The sequence below is a fragment of the Polyodon spathula genome, chromosome 7, assembly GCF_017654505.1.
Source record: "Polyodon spathula isolate WHYD16114869_AA chromosome 7, ASM1765450v1, whole genome shotgun sequence".
Classification (NCBI taxonomy): Eukaryota; Metazoa; Chordata; class Actinopteri; order Acipenseriformes; family Polyodontidae; genus Polyodon; species Polyodon spathula.
In genome coordinates, this window is record NC_054540.1 from 2,026,954 (window position 1) to 2,045,627 (window position 18,674).

The 18,674-nt window shown below is 42.7% G+C and overlaps 1 protein-coding gene across 7 annotated transcripts in view; it reads left to right on the forward strand.

Annotated features, from left to right (window-relative positions):
* Positions 1-18,674, forward strand: part of LOC121317984 (glutamate receptor-interacting protein 1-like) — a 152,702-nt gene that overhangs the window by 49,778 nt on the left and 84,250 nt on the right. For 3 of the 7 annotated variants that reach the window (XM_041254103.1, XM_041254104.1, XM_041254111.1), the window contains exon 1: positions 14,573-15,128. The exons of 1 other annotated variant lie outside the window; for it this stretch is intronic. In XM_041254103.1, coding sequence (XP_041110037.1) covers positions 14,996-15,128 — 133 coding nt within the window. In that variant the 5' untranslated portion in view covers positions 14,573-14,995. Of the gene's footprint in view, positions 1-14,572; positions 15,129-18,674 lie in introns of those variants that run through there. 3 more of the 7 variants (XM_041254105.1, XM_041254106.1, XM_041254112.1) reach the window with 1 other exon arrangement.

Sequence of the window (18,674 nt, forward strand, 5' to 3'; positions counted from 1 at the left end):
TGTTTTAAAATGTATTGGGGCATTTTGAATGGTGTGTCAAGACCATGCTGAATAGCCCAGGCATCAGGAGGAGCCCTGGGGCAGCTCCGAGTCTCATTGTAGAAACTCACATAGCATTTGGGAGTCTTGCACTCAGTTAGTTCAACCCATTAAGTAACAGTGCCTATGAAGAGTCTGGGCACGCACACACACACACACACACACACACACACACACAGATAGAGAGCTTCCTTCGTAATCATATTGTGTTTTAAGTTTTGCTAAGGAAGTGATTTAAGCTTTTACCAATTTATTACTGCTTTACACAAGATAGTGACATTTAATAATAATGGGAATATACAGTATATCGGTATGTGCAAAGCTGCAGTGGCATTGTTGGGTTGGAGCATTCCCGCAATACTGTCATTTTGTGAGTAATTATAAAATATCAGATAAATAATGTGTGTTTCCAACAGTGGCCTAAACCAAAAAGAAAGAATGATAAGCACCAATGACTGAGGTGTTTTGTTCCTTTGTAAGCAAAAACTACTTGCAGGAAAGTCTCAATTAATCTGAGTTAAACTTGGTTTAAATCAGATTAATTGACTGAAAAAAAAAAAACTTTCTAAGTTGCAACATGTCTCCTGCAGCTGGTGATGATGTATTTGCATCTTGACAAGCCACGATATATAGCCACAGCCATTGGGTCCTGCATGTTCTGAAGTCATCTGAGCCCCTTGCTTGCACCTCTGCCATGTATTTGGGGCATAAACCTGTCAACTACCTGATAAGATCGCAGGGTAATAAACACACAACCACTGGGAAGTGAATTTCAAACCCAGGGAATTCTTGAGAGGACTGGACCTTGGACTCTCGTATGGGAAGCTGGTGAGTGAATGCCTGGAGAGATCCTGACCTGCAAGAAGGGAAGCCAGGGTGGTGAGCTCACAGCTGGCTGGGGGTCTGGCGTGTCGCTGAATGATATCTGAAGTTACAGAACTACTTGAGACCTCGGCTTGGGTTTCAGAGCGGCTTTGGAAGGCAGGGGCATGTTATTGACTGCTGTGCATAATGAATGGCTTGTTGGCTTTAAAATGTGGAATTAGCATCTTGCCTCTCGCATTGTGAGGCAGGCTGACTGCGGGTGCTGGGTTTGTGTGAAAGGAGTGCTAACCAATGTTTTCATTTGCATCTTCTCACCTTATCAACAGTGCTAACATTTGTTACTGAACCCATTGTCATGTATTCCAAATAGACAAAACAATAACTCCTGGTACCTTACGTTCCCGTGGTCTGATTGCAGCTCACCCGCTGACGTGTGTTTGAATTTAAGTCTATGAAGCAATTTGGTACAAGGAATCGCAAGCAGCATTTCATCAATACCGTTGTTTTTTAAATATCTGTATATTCTAAACTGAGAGCTAGCATGGCTAGTGCTAACGAGAAGTAAGGAAATCTCTTCTGAAATCTGTATTCTAGCACGCCCTTACTGTAGATCTTTCGATTACGACGGCTGGATTGATACAATTTGCATGACCGATTTGCTCTGTTGACTTGATATGTTCGATAAAGGGAAATCAAATTCCATTCTGTCCTTGGCTGCTATTGCGTTGAGCTCCTGATTGACAAAATCCATTTAGCAGCTGATTACAATCTGACCGTAGCATACTGTACCTCAACTGTATACTATGGGAGTTGTTAGAAAGACTTTTATTGTGATTCATGTCGAATTAGGTTTTAACAGTGAAGGTCACTGGCCTATAAGATGTTGTTTCTCTCCGTTCACCAGGTGGCAGCACACGTGTATAGGGGCACTCAGTTTTAATCAAAACATCCTGAGATCTGGTAGTGCGGTACCCAGTCGGGTCAGTATCGTTGTAGATTACACACTCCTGCAACCATTAGTATAACTGTGGATTTGACAATGCATTGCCAATGAACAGGTTACAAATGTTTGCCGCTTTAGCTTTTATACTCTGGTCTGTCTGTGGGTCTGTCGAAGCAATTAGATTTTTTTTAAAAGCCTCACAATATGAATAATTCAATTGAAAAACACTTTGCCAGGAGGTTCTGCATGAACAAATTACCATAGTGTGCACCCAGGCAAGCAGGAGTGCTCTATTTGTAGTACTGCCAGTGAAAACCTGATACATCCAGTAGCCTGTGTGTGTGTTCCAGAATATGGATTCCCGTTTGGAACACTGGGTATGTGAACAATCCGAAAGTGCACTGACAACCACCCCGGAACAGGATTTGTTTCCTTGATCTGGATTGGATGACGACAGGAAATCAATGCCAATAAGCACCCAGGCACTTTTACTCAAAATTACACAAATCATTTCATTCCCAAATTATATATCATGCTGTGCACAGTAATGTAATAGGCAAAATACATATGCTGCCGTATTGACTGTGTCCTTTTTTATTGTTTCAGCATCAGATGGAATGTTGAATTGGTTTCCTGCATGGCTGTACAGTTGATGTGCTCATTTACATTAGATGTAATTCTGCCAGGATATATGTCTGGCCACCTCACTGCTGCAGAAGTTATGAAATCATGTTTCTTCTACAGTGAGATATTGATTGCTGTACTTATAAGAAGGAGAATTAGCATGTTCAGTGCTAATTGTGTTTAGTACTGTAGTTGGATTGTACGATTGCCCTGTCTGCTTGTTTAACCACGATCCTGGTGCCCTGCAATACAGTGTAATTCCTTTTGGAGAGATTTATGATGTTGTAGAAAATATTTTCAAATGTAATCGAAGGCACAGAGTTTCATTAAAGAAAAAGGATAAAGTCTGAGGGCATTAGTTCCAAGCCACAATTACATTTTCTCCATGATAATACACCCTGTCCAGATTGATCAATGTCCTCTGTGCTGTAGCATGGATAAATTGGCCTTGCAAGGGCTCTTTTACTTTAAAGGTGCTCTGTTATGTACAGAACTGAAACACTGTAGAATATGAAATCCCAGAAAATAAAATCAGCACCCCACTGGCCCACTTCTCTGTACTTGATATACCTTTTTGCATTTCTGATTCAGTTATTCTGCTGTCCATGTAACCATTCCTACTCAATCAGTCAATCCCGCTCAGAAGTGAGTTGCTAAGTGTTTTGTGTTTAGTGTTGCATTTAGATCTGCCAGCGCTGAGAGAGTCAGGGGACACGATCCTGTAATACTAGTGCCAATCGCTCCTGAAGGCACGCCACTCATGTGGCCATCGTCTCAAAGGGCACTCCATCTTAAACAGAGCAGTTACCAGATTATAGCCAAATGCAATCCCAGACCTCTATAGGAACCTCGGAGTGTGTGTTTGGTGTCTGGTGAAGAAATCAAGGCAGTTTGTGTTCATCCAGTAGAGTGTGACACAGATAGACACACACACAGACAGATGGAGAGACGTAATTAGATAGCATTATATTCATGACGACAGAGTTCTACTAGGTAAAACAGTCAGGAATCTAATGCACACAAACTCCTTTCTAGGCATATTAATTAAGCTATTATCTGGAGGTACCAGTGAATGAAAACCATGCAGTTTTGTTGAGATCTGGATAAATTTATAATGATTTATCTCTATATATTTATATCCCTATATAACATATCAAGAACAGTCAGTGAAGGAAAGCTAGATTTGAGAAGAGTACACTAAGAAAGATCAAAAGAAGTTTATCAGCAGGGAAGCGGATAATGCATCAATCTTCAGTACAGACTGCAGATTATTATTACCTGCAGGCATATTGCTTTTAACCCCATTGCAGCCCGGACTGGAACTTGCTCAAGTTCCTATGTTACCAAGACTACCCTAGTAGTACATCAGATTTGCTGTAACCACTCTTGTGACTCCAATTGTAAAGTCTCAGAGGCTACACAAACTTGATTGATTAGATCAGTCTGGGTGATTCGGAGTCAGGCACTGGACTGGTTTAATTGGTCGGTAGGGCACTTGGAAGAGTTTTTTTTTTTATAGCTTGTCTTCCCCTGGATGCTTCATAATGAAATTAAGTCTTACATTGGACACTTTCATTATTAGTTTACTCTGCCTGTCATCCTTGTGCAGGAAATATCAAGATTTCTCTAGTGAATAAGACCACTATATAAACTTTAAGTAGGTTACTTTGTCATACGTATGCAAGTACATCAGAATCCAAGGTAAGCGGATGGTGGAGTGGTCTTTAATTGATTGAGCTGGAAGCAGCACTGAGCTCTGGTTAATGGGATTAACTGTGGTGTTAAGTAGCAGGCAGTGTGCTCTAGAGGTGAAAGCAGCAGGAGAATCTGGGTTTGAATGCTGACACCGGGATCGTTTCTGTGACCTGGTGCATGGCTCTCTCCTGGGTTTGAATGCTGACACCAGGATCGTCTCTGTGACCTGGTGCATGGGTCTCCCCTGGGTTTGAATGCTGACACCGGGATCGTCTCTGTGACCTGGTGCATGGGTCTCTGCTGGGTTTGAATGCTGACACCGGGATCGTCTCTGTGACCTGGTGCATGGGTCTCTCCTGGGTTTGAATGCTGACACCGGGATAGTCTCTGTGACCTGGTGCATGGGTCTCTGCTGGGTTTGAATGCTGACACCGGGATCGTCTCTGTGACCTGGTGCATGGGTCTCTCCTGGGTTTGAATGCTGACACCGGGATAGTCTCTGTGACCTGGTGCATGGGTCTCTCCTGGGTTTGAATGCTGACACCAGGATTGTCTCTGATCTGGTGCATGGGTCTCCCCAGTTCAAACTGGACCCCATTGATAATGAGATGCCTCCTCTCCGAGTGAAGGAATGTACATGTCATATATAGTACTGGAAAATTAACCCATTAAGTGCTGGTGTCCTCGTTTGAGGACAGGCTTCTTTTTATTGTCTTAGAGCATTTCTAACTGGCATCTACCTGTTATTTTAACTTTCTGTTTAACTATGTTGCAATTCTCATTTTGTTCAGTCTAAATGTAATATCAAATGACATAAACACAGCTTGTGTTCTGGTCTTTCAAAGGAAAATTAATTTGGTGTTTAATGTGTTAATGCACAGGGAATGGTGAATACCTTAGCTTTTAATCTGTCCAGTTTCACTTGTGAAATCCTTCCTGGCTTCCTCCCTTGGACATGCTTCACTTTGGCATCAGCGGATTTAATTGAGTGAAAAGCGACTGTCCGTGATCCATTGACGTGACAAACACTTGACATGATTACGGCTAGAATTGAGAGTCCATGATCAGTACAAGCGTTTTCATTACCAGTGCAAATATGTCATTCAGGCATCACATGTCGTTGTACTGGCTGAGTGATTCTTCAAATGAATCTGCAGCACACTCTTTAATTACAGTTCATTCCCATCTTATTCTTCAGCTTCTGTGTTAATCATTTACATTTCATGACCCTGTTTGTCCCGAGACAAAGCCGATGTTGATTCTGCTGCATAAAAAAGCCAAACAATACTAAATTTACTAAATTTAAATATAATTCAGTTTTCTCTAGTTCATGTGTTAATGCATATAATAAATACATGTACTTACAAATTCAGATAGTTGTTTACATTTTTTCACAGAAATTTCAGAAACAGGCCAACTCCATAAGACTTCAGTCAGATATGCCACTCCTGTTATATTGAGTCAGCGAGCCATGACGGTGTTTTATCACTAGCCTATTAAAAGCCATGCCAGTCATCCGTCTGTATCAGTAGTATGGTGTAATTGCAAGTCTTATTGTAAGGTTTTGCAGGTAAACATGATGCCCGACTATTCCAGATGCCCTACTATTAGTGTTTTTCTCGAGTAAGGAGTGCAGAGGGTTCAGTTATATGGTCATAATTGTCGCAAACTGGCCCCTAGTTAGATCACACCAGTCTGGTAGTACAACAAGAAGGACTTCCATTCCATGGGAACGGTACGCTTGTAACAGGCAAGCCCATGTTATTTTTTGCACTGATCCCAATGCACAAAATCATCAAATAGTCTTGTGCTTGCCAGTAGACTATAATTGGTGACTTATCCAATGTTACAAACATGAAATTACCCTTTTTTCACATTTTGGATCCCCAATCATGCACACAAAACAGATTCAACTTTTTGTCAAGGTGAAACCAAACCAACACACTACAGCTGCTTCCTGCAGCAGAAGCAGGTTATGAAATTTGTATTCCATAAAAATGATTTGGAAAGTAAGTGTGCAGGGGAGAATGAACCCTGTGATTACTTGGTTTGTAGGCAAACGCTGTGCAAGCTAGTCAAGCAAGCTGAGACACCTGAGACCATACCGGTCAAAAGCAGGTGCCTTTGCATCAGAAACAGTTGGAGAGCTAGAGAAAGTCGTTTTTAAAATGAACTTGTCAGGAGTGAAAAGCATTACCGACGTCTCGGGACATCCAGTAAGGTCTAGAAGTCTGAAGAGTGATTGTTTTTAGCTAGGCACACCATCATGCCTTTAATAACTGATTTTGTAACAGTATTTCACTGGGGTGACTCGGCGTTAGGGCGAGGGGGCACATTGCACTGGGGTGACTTGGCGTTAGGGCGAGGGGGCACATTGCACTGGGGTTAGGGCGAGGGGGCACATTGCACTGGGATGACTCAGGGTTAGGGCGAGGGGGCACATTGCGTTACATTGCACTGGGGTGGCGAGGGGGCACATTGCACTGGAATGACTCAGTGTTAGGGCTTCAGGGGGCACATTGCACTGGGGTGACTCAGCGTTAGGGCGAGGGGGCACATTGCACTGGCAGTGACTAATGGGTTAGGGCGAGGGGGCACATTGCACTGGGGTGACTCGCCGTTAGGGCCAGGGGGCACATTGCACTGGGGTGACTCGCCGTTAGGGCGAGGGGGCACATTGCACTGGGGTGACTCGCCGTTAGGGCGAGGGGGCACATTGCACTGGGGTGACTCGCCGTTAGGGCGAGGGGGCACAGTATTTATTTTTTTTTTTTTTGAAAAAAAAAAATGGGAAAGAAGAGCTGACAGCGGCAAAGGCAGGAAAAGCAGTAGCAGCAGCTGAAGAAATGTAAGCTGATGCAGCCACCGCTGGAGGACCCGGCCAGACTCTTCCCTTGGTGTTCCTGGTGCGGGAAGGAGGAACACCGCTGGCGGTCCTGCCCAGACGTGCCACCCGCAAACTGGTGTGGCCGGTGTGAGGAGGACGGCCACAACTGGGCAGCATGCACTGGGGATGACTCGCAGTAGACATGGGGAAGTTAGGCACATTGAGGGGGTTAGGGCCATTGCACTGGGGTGACTCGCCGGTTAGGGCGAGGGGGCACATTGCACTGGGGTGACTCGGCGTTAGGGCGAGGGGGCACATTGCACTGGGGTGACTCATAGCGTTAGGGCGAGGGGGCACATTGCACTGGGGACAGCAAGGGTTAGGGCGAGGGGGCACATTCAGCCGTTAGGGCGAGGGGGCACATTGCACTGGGGTGACTCTGCGTTAGGGCGAGGGGACAAATTGCACTGGGATGACTCAGCATCTTCACATTTGATAGACACAAGCGGTAAGACAGGTCCTTTGCATCTGTAGAATATAAACAGTGTGTGGGCAGGTTTGTATACTTCATTGCTTCTATTCTCTTCTCTCGGGCAGTAAATATGTTTCAATGAAATGGAAGAACACCAGCTATTGTGGGAAAACAATAATTACCAATAATCAAGTCCCAGAGCCAGAGAGGGAGGAGGATCTGCCGTCGCTCCCAGAGCCAGAGAGGGAGGAGGATCTGCCGTCGCTCCCAGAGCCAGAGAGGGAGGAGGATCACCAGAGGCCGTCGCTCCCGCAGAGCCAGAGAGGGAGGAGGAGCTGCCGTCGCTCCAGAGCCAGAGAGGGTGAGGAGCTGCCGTCGCTCCCAGAGCCAGAGAGGAGCTCCCAGAGAGTGAGGCCTGCCGTCGCTCCCACCAGAGAGGAGCGAGGAGCCGCCGTCGCTCCCAGAGCCAGAGAGGGGCGGAGGAGCTGCCACCAGGCGGTGGTCTCCTCGGACTCCTGTATTGCTTCGCCGCCTCTACTCTCTCCTTGCAAGGGGGTCGCGCTCTCGGCGGGCAGCTCCACCAAGGAGTACAATGAAATTGAAGAACGCTTTTCCTCCGCCACAGAGGGAGCCGGGCCGCCGCCGCCCGCTATTGTGGGAAAACAATAATTACCAATAATCCACCCCCTCCGCCCGAAGGGAAGCCGGTCCGCCGTTCGCCCGCCTTCCGCCACTGCTATTAACAGCCCACCCAAGGGACATAATTGTACTCTTGCTGGGGGGGGGGGGGGGAAGGGGGGAGTTGGCCGATTGCGGCCGGTGTACGTTGTACATGGGGGGAGGTGTGTGGCAGAGCAAAGCTATACCAAGAGCTTCAAAACTACTCTGCTTTTGCAGTGTCTAATGGGATCAGCTGCTCGCAATGGAAACCTTGGTGGTACTGGTTTCATATATTTTTTCTGCCTATTTTTTATTTCCTGTGTTTGTCTTAATAAGTTAGAGTTTTTTTCAAGATTGATCAAAACACTGGTGTTTTATCAGGACATTTTCTATTTTGCATTCTACTCTTCTGGACTTGATGTGTCAATGCATCTTAACTGCAGGGATGGAAATAAGACTCCCGTTTCATAGCAGTTTGATCCATTCCTGGTTTCACTAGGAGTTTAGTAATGCACACCTGAACTTGTTGCCTAGATACTGTGGCTAATCAAGTTTATATTAAACCTGGAATGGATAACATTGCTCTTCAGTAGGAGTCTTATTTCGAACTCTGACCTATTGTTAAATTGGAGTACAGATGGGGATCGCAGGGAACGCTGTTTCTTTTATTCACTGTATTCCACAGCCACATGTTTTCCAAAACCATGTTCGTTGGTTCCTTGTTAAAAGACGTCCCTGTAGAATAAGGTGCTCAGGTTCACAGCTTTCTTTTGGTCTGCGGTTCATTTATCCATCATGCGAGACGCCTCTGTACACATGCTTGTGTTTTTTGAGCTTGGGGTTAAAAAATAAAATAAATACCCAGCGTGCCATATCTCAACAACACATGACTGTAACAAGGTTGTATATTACAGTCATTTACCCTTTAAAAAAAAAAAAAAAAAAAAGGAAAATAGATTTTGCACTTGTCATTATTATTAAAATTATTAGCCTGTATGTTTCCCCAGTATGGCCGTACTGCGTGTGTGTTCTGCATGTGTGTGTGCTTCTGTATTTTGTTCTGGGGACAGATCTGCCCCACAAGCAGAATAACACATCTCCAATCTAATTGGTTTACTATGGAAAGGAGGCAGGGTTTTGTTTCAATGACATTTCTCCAATTAATTGGTTTACATTTGGAGGTGGGGTTATTTTTGACTGTTGAAAGAAGCCACTGATTTGGAGGGAGTTATTCATTTATATTATATTATGTTAACTTACAAGCTTTTCGATTTAGAAATCTTTGTAAGAGGTATTCCTTAAAAACTCAAGCTAAAATGACTTTCATCAGACACTTTGGAGTATTCTGTGGTAATTTGCAAAGTTTGACTTGCTATTTTAAAAAATTGTGCGTGCATACTTTTACAGTATTAAGTAATTTTTAAGCTTTATTTTTTAACATCTCTCTTTTCAGAGCTTTTCCTTTATGTAATAAAACATTTATCCAAGCTTCCCGCATATTAAGAATCATTTTCCAACATGTAGTCCCAATTGTATTACATTTTAAATTACTTTACCTCTGAACTTTTTGTGAACACACTCACACCCACATCATCCCCCAGAATCTCACACTGACACACGCCCACACCCACATCATCCCCCAGAATCTCACACTGACACACGCCCACACCCACATCATCCCCCAGAATCTCACACTGACACACGCCCACACCCACATCATCCCCCACAATCTCACACTGACACACACACCCACGTCATCCCCCAGAATCTCAAACTGACACACGCCCACACCCACATCATCCCCCAGAATCTCACACTGACACACGCCCACACCCACATCATCCCCAGAATCTCACACTGACACACACCCACATCATCCCCCAGAATCTCACACTGACACACACCCACATCATCCCCCACCACACCCACATCATCCCCCAGAATCTCACACTGACACACGCCCACACCCACATCATCCCCCAGAATCTCACACTGACACACGCCCACACCCACATCATCCCCCAGAATCTCACACTGACACACACCCACATCATCCCCCAGAATCTCATACTGGCACACGCCCACACCCATATCATCCCCCAGAATCTCACACTGACACACACCCACATCATCCCCCAGAATCTCAGACACACGCCCACACCCACATCATCCCCCAGAATCTCACACTGACACACACCCACAGCATCCCCCTGACACACACCTGCACACACATCTTCCCCCAAGGCAGATTCTCTAAAGGCAGAGGAGAACCATGACAATAATAAACCTGTAAACATAAATATTAATATTCCATACCTGTACATAATTCTATACAACCTATATAATATTATTGCTAAAATGAATGGCTATGAATGAGCGCTTCTGTGAACTTCATTCTTGCAAACACATGTATATCTATATTTTTTGGTCATGCAGTAAATAATAGCAAAACAGTATGACATTGTGAAAATGTAGGATGGTATTTTGAAACATTATTTTGTTTGTTATTGAAGTGCGGTACTGCGTAGCTTTACAGTTGACTGTGTGATCTCGCCTCGGCTCGGCTACAGATCAGTGGGCTCGGCTTATTCATAACAAGCAACAAGGGCGACCGAACATTCTAATATTTGACCGAAGTGTGTTTGTTTTCAGTTATGAAAAAACGAACCATGCATGCGCGAAGAAAAGTCCAAGTATCTCGGTAATTGATCGAATTTGTTGGTTCCTCAAAAAGGCCCTCCTCGTTAATAAGTTCTACCAGCCTACCAAAGGAGCTGTTTAAACTCGCAGCCGTTTTTTAGTTATTTGAGAGCAAAAAGTCTGAATAATTTGTAAAAACTAATTTTTACTCTTCTGTAACTTTAAAACTACCGAACAGATTGTCACTACCTATACAAAAAAAAAATCTCGTGACACGGACACCAAGCGTGCCAAATGGCATCCTGAAGGGCAGAGAAAACATACCCCCCAAAATCGGGTTTAAACAAGACAAGTCAGCCACTATTATAATAAATGAACAACTCCCTCCAAATCAGGGGCTTCTTTCAACAGTCAAAAATAACCCTGCCTCCAATCAGCTGGATAAAAGTCATTGAAACAAAACCCTGCCTCCTTTCCATAGTAAACCAATCAGTTTGGAGATTATTCTGCCTGGGGGGCAGATCTCCCCCAAAACAAAATTCATCGCAAATAACTGAACTGAGCAAATTCTCTGCTACTCTTTGTTTTCATGGCTGGACAGCGACGCCAGTCTTTTAGTGACTGGAAAACTAAACCAGCCTATTCATCTGTGCAATATTTGTCAAGGTCAGAGCCTTATCTGCCAAGAGATTCTTAGCCGAGGTGGTAGAGTATGACACTGCATAGAGTTTGTTAGTGATTTCCTTTCATGCGTGAAATGAAATTTAAAAAGTGGCGTGTTTATTGTAAACTCAGACTTCCAGTGTGAGTGGAATTTGAGACTGGAGGCCTCCCCACCTCTCCGATCGGGAGGGTAGCCAGCTGTTAGCAGCAGCATCTGCTCTGGGCCTCGTCCTGGAGACTGCATCTCTGTCTTGAACTGCCTACGACGGTAGGTTCATCCAAAGCAAAACAGCTTTTATAAACTCACTCCCCTTACTATATAGTATAGGAAAGGTTTTAAGGCAGATTCGACAGGAATGAGTTCCAAACAAATTATTGCTCATAAAAACAACCTTCGTCATTAACTCAGATGTTTACTTTAGGTGGTTTAAAGTCATTTCCCTTTGTTTAAACTTTTTAGGCTGCTTTTACACTGGGTCCGTTTGAAACAATGTAACTTGCTTGCTGTTCACACTTATCTGCATTCAAAGAGACCCAGTTAGTTTGAATGCATGCTGAAGTTTGAACCTTTCCCTTGTTTTTCAGGACTGAGTTTGTTTATGTTCACAACGCAGTTTCTAAGTGCATTCGGTTCCTTTAGCTGTGGTCTGTGAACTTGGTTTACCTTGTCCTGCAAGGTATCTTCAAAGATGGCAGCTACTGACATATTGCTCCGGTTTTTAGTAGCATGTTTTATATTCTTGCATTCTTATGCATTGCTGTGGAAGAAAGCAATGATGAATACTGGAGGAGAGTTCAGGACCTCGAGGGAGAGCATTCTTGCCATCTTCCAGTGATCCACAGCCGCTGCTGGATGCGTTCTCCAATGAGAGAGAGATCCAGAGCAGAGCAGGCGGCATGGAGTGTTATTATTGTTATTATTTTCTTTTAATTTTTTTTTTTTGCTGAGGTCAGGTTCATAATATTGGTTTTTAAATGGTCAGTATTTTATTAGGTCTGTCTATTCCACTCAGCTGCTGGGCAAGGCTCAGCTGTATCTCGAATGCCAAGCCTCAGCTCCCCCCTGTTTACACTTGGCATTTGGAGCTAAACATTTAAACATCTGTGACGCTCTTATCAGTTACATTACCTGTTAACACAAGTCACCTTCACAACCGAAGCAGAAATAAATTGGCTAAGGCACGCGGCCATGTTCTAAGGCCCTGAAAGAGATTGTATTGTTTTCTCTCCAGTAACTGTAAGTTAAATCACAGGTGTCCTTACCGTTTAAATCATTTTAATAGCTCTCTTTGTGGTGTTCTGTATTCTTTTATAGGGGTTCTTTAAAATCCCATTTAAAGTCATATTATCCAGCAGCATTGCCCTAGTCTCTCTGAGTTCCCGCTATGTTTTGTTACTTAAACACAACACCATACATTGAAAGTTGCTCTTCCTGGCGGCTAACAGCTTCCTGGTTTGTGTATCACTCCTGTAATCGAGCCATGTGACCTCGAGCAGGAAGTGATTAGACACCAGGCTAATCTGTAGCATTCATCCATGACTATAAAACACTATCAATTGTAATGTAGAAATAAGAAACTGGTAAAAAAAAATAATAATAATAATAATTAAAAAAAAAAATTGACAAACATTTTAACTAAGGCTCTTCATCAATGTTAGGAAAGACTACTTATCAAAGAGTTTGACTAATTTTGTTTAGTATTTCTACATACTCTGCAGTGTTATTTGAAAAATCTGCATATTTTAAAAGAAGCAAGGAAACAAAATATCTTCAGCCACACAGAGGTGGGTTTGGGGTGAGTGGGTAGTAATAATGTTAATCATGCTAAAAAGATGTAATGCACAAAACCAGGGATGTTATAGTGGTTTTAAAGACACAGAACCAACAGATCTGCTGCAGTGCCCTGACAACAGTGATGCCGCCATGTTGTCCATCAATCAACAGTCCAAAGCACCTTTGACCATTGTTCCATAGTCCAATGTCTGTGTTCTTCTGCATATTGTGGCCTTTTAGTCTTGTTTCCCTTTCTTAAAAAAGGTATTCTTACTGCAACACATCCTTTCAGGCCTGATTTTAATAGTGACCTTTGTACTATTGATGGATGGACAACGACACCTGTGGCTTCTGCTGGTTCTGTTTTTCAGTTCAATGCCTGTCTTCTTTCTATTCCTTAAGGATATTATCTTCAAGTATTGCTCATCCTTGTTGGGGAGCTTTTTGGGTCTTCCAGTCCTGGGTTTGTCAATTAAAGATGATGTTTCTCTGTACTTGTTGCTTATGCTTTGGATACCACACCTTGAAAATTGAGTGATGCAAGTGATTTCACTCAATGTTTTCCCTTCTTTATGCAGGTCAAGGTTCTTATAATTGTAGAAAACACTGGTGGAGGCTTTGAGTAAATTGTTGATGCTCATAATGCATCAGAGTAGAAAAATGCAACATGTCTGAGACTTTCGCACAGCAGCGTACATCTATAGATTCAAATTCCTTTTCACATTTCAGGCTTATCTAGTGATGCTAACAACTAAATCTTTTAGGAAAAAATATATATATATTTGATGATGATCGCAAAAGGACATGCTTTACAGTGGATCTAAAATATATCAACATAACAAGTCCTGTTCAGACTTTTGATGTGCACATTCAGAGCCATAACAAGATTGGAGATTAACACACAATGCATCCCTTAGTTCCTCCAGCCCTCTGAGTGTGCTTGCTGCGTTGTCTTGCTTTGTTCTTCTCTGTATGATTATGCGCTGTGGGAAATAGATGCACAGTATCTGAATAGTGGTGGGTGTGAATAGTATTTCAGATGTATTATTGCCCTCGGAGTAGAAGTGCCATTTTAAAGCAGCTGCTCCCCTGCTCCAATTAACACATCTCCACTTGTCTATTAGTGCACCAAGTGGATTAAACCATTGTGCTTAGCACGGCAACCACTGCCTTAAATGTGGCAGTTCTCAAACTTGCGAGGTTAGCAGTGTCCACAGTGGAATTTCAAGGCAAGCAGTGGAATACCTTGATTGTCTCCAGTTCTGGTGCAGTCTCTAGAAATGCAATGCATCCCCACCCCCCCTCTCCACTCCCCCTCCCTCCTGCTCTGTAATGGAATGACTGTGTGTGAGAGAGAGAGAGAGAGATAGAAGAGATAGTAAAATCCAAGCGCTGGGATTCCTCGCCTGTCAGGCAGCTCTTTTGAACTTTATTCCTCTCCTGTGAGAGACTAACAGGAGCCACTGCTAAATGTTGTGTGTGTTTTCCATCCACCTTGGGAAAATAATATGCACACACATATGCTAGCGCAAATGGATTTGACTCTGGGCAGTGATGCTGTGTGCTGGAATAAGGAGTGCTGCTGCTGAAACAGTGGATGACTAAAACTGCCTTTTGCACTGACGGAATGGCAGGTTAAGAGAGAGCAGCTCTTGTTTCTTCTGTTCTTGGGCTTAGTTTTTTTTCTGTTCTTGCTGCTGACTGCTCCTGCTCTCTCATGCTCGAACTGCTTTTTGTCAAGACCTCCTGCTGGCACAGACACACACGCACGCACACGCACACATACACGGTTTGTGAAGGTGAATCGCTGCTGACTGCGCAGACAGGGCTGAAATGGAGCGCTTCTTTGGGTTTGTCAAGCTGATCGGGAGGTCCAGGAGACGCAAAGGCAAGAAGTATCGCCCCGAGGAGGATTACCACGAGGGTTACGAGGACGTCTATTACTATGCCTCGGAGCACCTGCAGAGTAAGTGCCTGTGCTGGGGGACTCTGAAGAGCCCTCGTCCCTTTTGTTGTTGTGCTGTAGTTCAACACTGGCTCTCCTGAGCTCCGCTCCTTCCATCATACTGTATGTATGCATGAACTGGGGATTATGTAAAGTTTGTAAGAGAGAGGAGGGGATCTTAAAGTGGCAGACACTGAATAAGACTGTAATATTTTAATTGTTCTTTAAGTGTTTTCAGTTTGGGTTTTTTTACGTGATCAGTCCTCCAGGCATTACTTGCTCTTCAGAATGTGAAATTAAGCTTCCTTTTTCTTTTTTTTCTTTTCTTATTGTAGATGAGAAGTCTTTTTTTAAGTAGCTTGTTTGAAAACAAATCAAAGAGTAATACACAAATCCCTTTTTAGCATCGTGTGCAGTTACTGCTTCCTACACAGTGTGTTTGTGGCGCGATCAAAGGGATGTGAAGTGAACGAAATTCGTAAGTGGCAAATATATATATTTTTTTTAACCTGTCCGAGAGGCAGATATTCCCGGCTGTGTTCCCCTGGCCTGCCTCAAAGCAGAAGGTCTCTAATGCCAGAGGAATGAGTGGTGGCCTATAATTTGCATTTTTGCTGGAGTGTGGGAGTTTGCTTCTCAAAGGGCTCTGACTAGCCCCTCTCTCTCTCTCTCTCTCTTTCTCTCTCTCTCTCTCTCTCTCTCTCTCTGTGAGTGAGACAAATGACTGCAGGTGCGGATTGTGAATAATTATCCTACAAAATAAATGTCAGGCTGAAAATGTGTCTACCACCAGATAAATAATTAAGCAGTGCTTCAGCAGGGACCTTTTTGTTAAGCTGTCAGTCCTCTTAAAATCAGCCCTGATCCCAAGGCCCTCTCCCCACCAGATACGAACTGCCTCGAGCCACCGTAGGGGATAGAAGCAAGACTCTAATTACACAGCAGTTTGATGCATTCCTGGTTTTATGAGTTTAATAAGACACACCTGACCTTGTTACCTGTACACCGTGGCTCATCAAGTTTGTAATAAAACCTGGAATAGGTGAAATTGCTATGCAATATGAGTCTCATTTCCATCCCTGCTGTACTTTGAGAATTTTATTTGGAGCACCAATAATTAATTATAGGGTGGGGGGTCAAACAGCTTAGCCAGTCAAGGTATACTGTGGTGCATCTAGGAGTCTGGGAGTTGTACATTCCCCTTGTCAGAAGCACCTGAGTGTCGCATTCTAACATGAGATTGGGTTAGCATTAACCATCGCCCATGGCTACTATTCCTTTCTTTTCTTTTTCTTTTGGTTGGTATGTTGTTAAATTCGGATTATTTCTGTACACTTGTTATCCCGGCCTGTCTAGGAGCTTTGAGTAAATAGCTGTTGCATTAATCAGCCGGTCAAGACAAACTTGGCAGATCAAGAAAAACAGTGACCCTCTGTGGCTTTAAATCCTTGCACAGAATGCAGCAGTAGGTACGAAGCTGTCATGGCACTGCCTGCACACGGAGTGTTTTCAGGTTACTCAGCTAAGCCACATGCAGTAGTTTAGACACTGCTGTCAGAGGAAGCAGTCACATGGAAAGATTCAGGTTGCACAGACATTTGTCTTATTTATTATTGTATTTTTGTATAGCAGTTAGTAAACCACAATATTAGTCCGGGTTTTGTGCAAAACTGCATAGGAAGTGTATTGCAATTCCTGAGCCTGCTATAAATATTGAAGTATACGGAAAACAAAACTGACCACACTTTATAATATAATAAATCAAATGTTTATTGATTTAAATGATAGCACTGTGTAACAATTTTTTTTTTGTTGCTGGGTAGTAAGTGTTATTTCCTAATTGCTTATGCCTCAAAAGTATAGAAAATGGCTATTATTCTCCACAAACTTTGCTTTTGTGACCAGGACAGGTAAATTTCAAAATATCACTATTTCCAATGAGAAAACGGGCAAATTTGTGTCTTTTCGTTCACATAAAGTCAGAAAAAAACAACATATGAATCCAAATTAACATGTATTTATACTAAAGTAATACAAAAATGACTACAAAAGATTTATAAGCGAGTAGTTTTTCGAGATTTACGATTATACTGTAAATTTACAGTATGTGGGGAATAATAGCCATTTTCTATACTTTTGAGGCATAGCAATTAGGAAATAACACTTACTACCCAGGAACAAAAATTGTGTTACATAGTGTAATAGGGTTTGATACGATTCAATTAGATTTTACCTGAATTCCAGAGGACCTGTGTCGCAGTGTAATTGCACATAAATTGCCAGTATTAACACTTCTTGTTAAGTGTCTCCTGATCTAGTCCATACAGGAGGTTACTGCAGTTTTTCCTAAATAACTCCAAGCCATTTGAAACATTGAATAAAAACCAAACCATTACTTCAACTAGACAGCATTTGTGCACACTTGACTAAATCAAGGCCATCTGCCTACTAAATATGAACTAGCGTCAGTGGGCAAAACACTGCTTTTATCATTTTATACTTAAAAAAAAAAAAGCCAAACTGCAAATGGAAAACAAGATGCTTGCTATCTGCTAAACTACTGTGCAGGATTACAGAAGAACGCGGATCGAGCTCTGCTTAAACAGCCCTCGAAAACTTGGCCACGTGGGAGGGGCCTCCAGAGGTTCTTCAGCGAGTCTTGAACCCAAAGAGCTGTCCGCAGCACAGAGCGCACACACCACAGTTGTGAAGGTGTACACAGGTCCCACTGGAGCGCCTCAGAGCCGGCATTGTAATCTCTTGATTTACCGGAGTAATCAGTTTATGGGGTTTGATTCATGTACAGATATATTTTTTACAGCCAAGACAACAGCTGGTTTTCCTCTGAGTCATTGGTCTTGTGCACAGGAGGATTGGGTGATAATTGGGTCTGATTTTGCAAACCTGAGGCTTAATTCAAGCATCTGATTCAGCAGGATTTAGGTGTTTGTGTGTGTTACTTTTCATTCTAAGAATGTTTTGCACTTACTGTTTTGCAGTACTAACCCATCAAGTACCAAATTCATTTTTCTTTGAAAAAATCTGAACACAAGTTGTATTTATGAAATTTGATTATTGCGGTTAACAAAATTAAAATAAGTTATCATAACAATATAGTTAGAGAAAATTTAAGTAACAGGGTAGATGCCAGTTAAAAATGCTCCAAGCCTTAGCAAGTCTGGCTTAGCTGGAGACAATAAAAAGATTCACTTGTTCAAAATCATGATAAAAGGCAGTATACAGAGTAAGAAAGAAGCATTGTGGCATCGGATTTCTGTTTGGGTTTATAGTTATGTGTTTTATACAGTTTATCAGCCAATGGTATGAGAAAAAAAAAGATAATGGAAAAACAAATTATTCATGATTTTGGTAACAAGTAAATTCTTAATGAATGGACTCAAAGGGATTGTGAGTCAGGTACTAGCTTTCTATCATTGTACAGTTTGATTTTTCTTTCCTCATTAAATTACAATGACGCAGTGGCGTAGAAAAAGCAGATAAATCAGATAAATGGTTTAATGCACTTTCATTTGCTTCAGTATAAGAATCTGGGTATAGAAGCAGTTT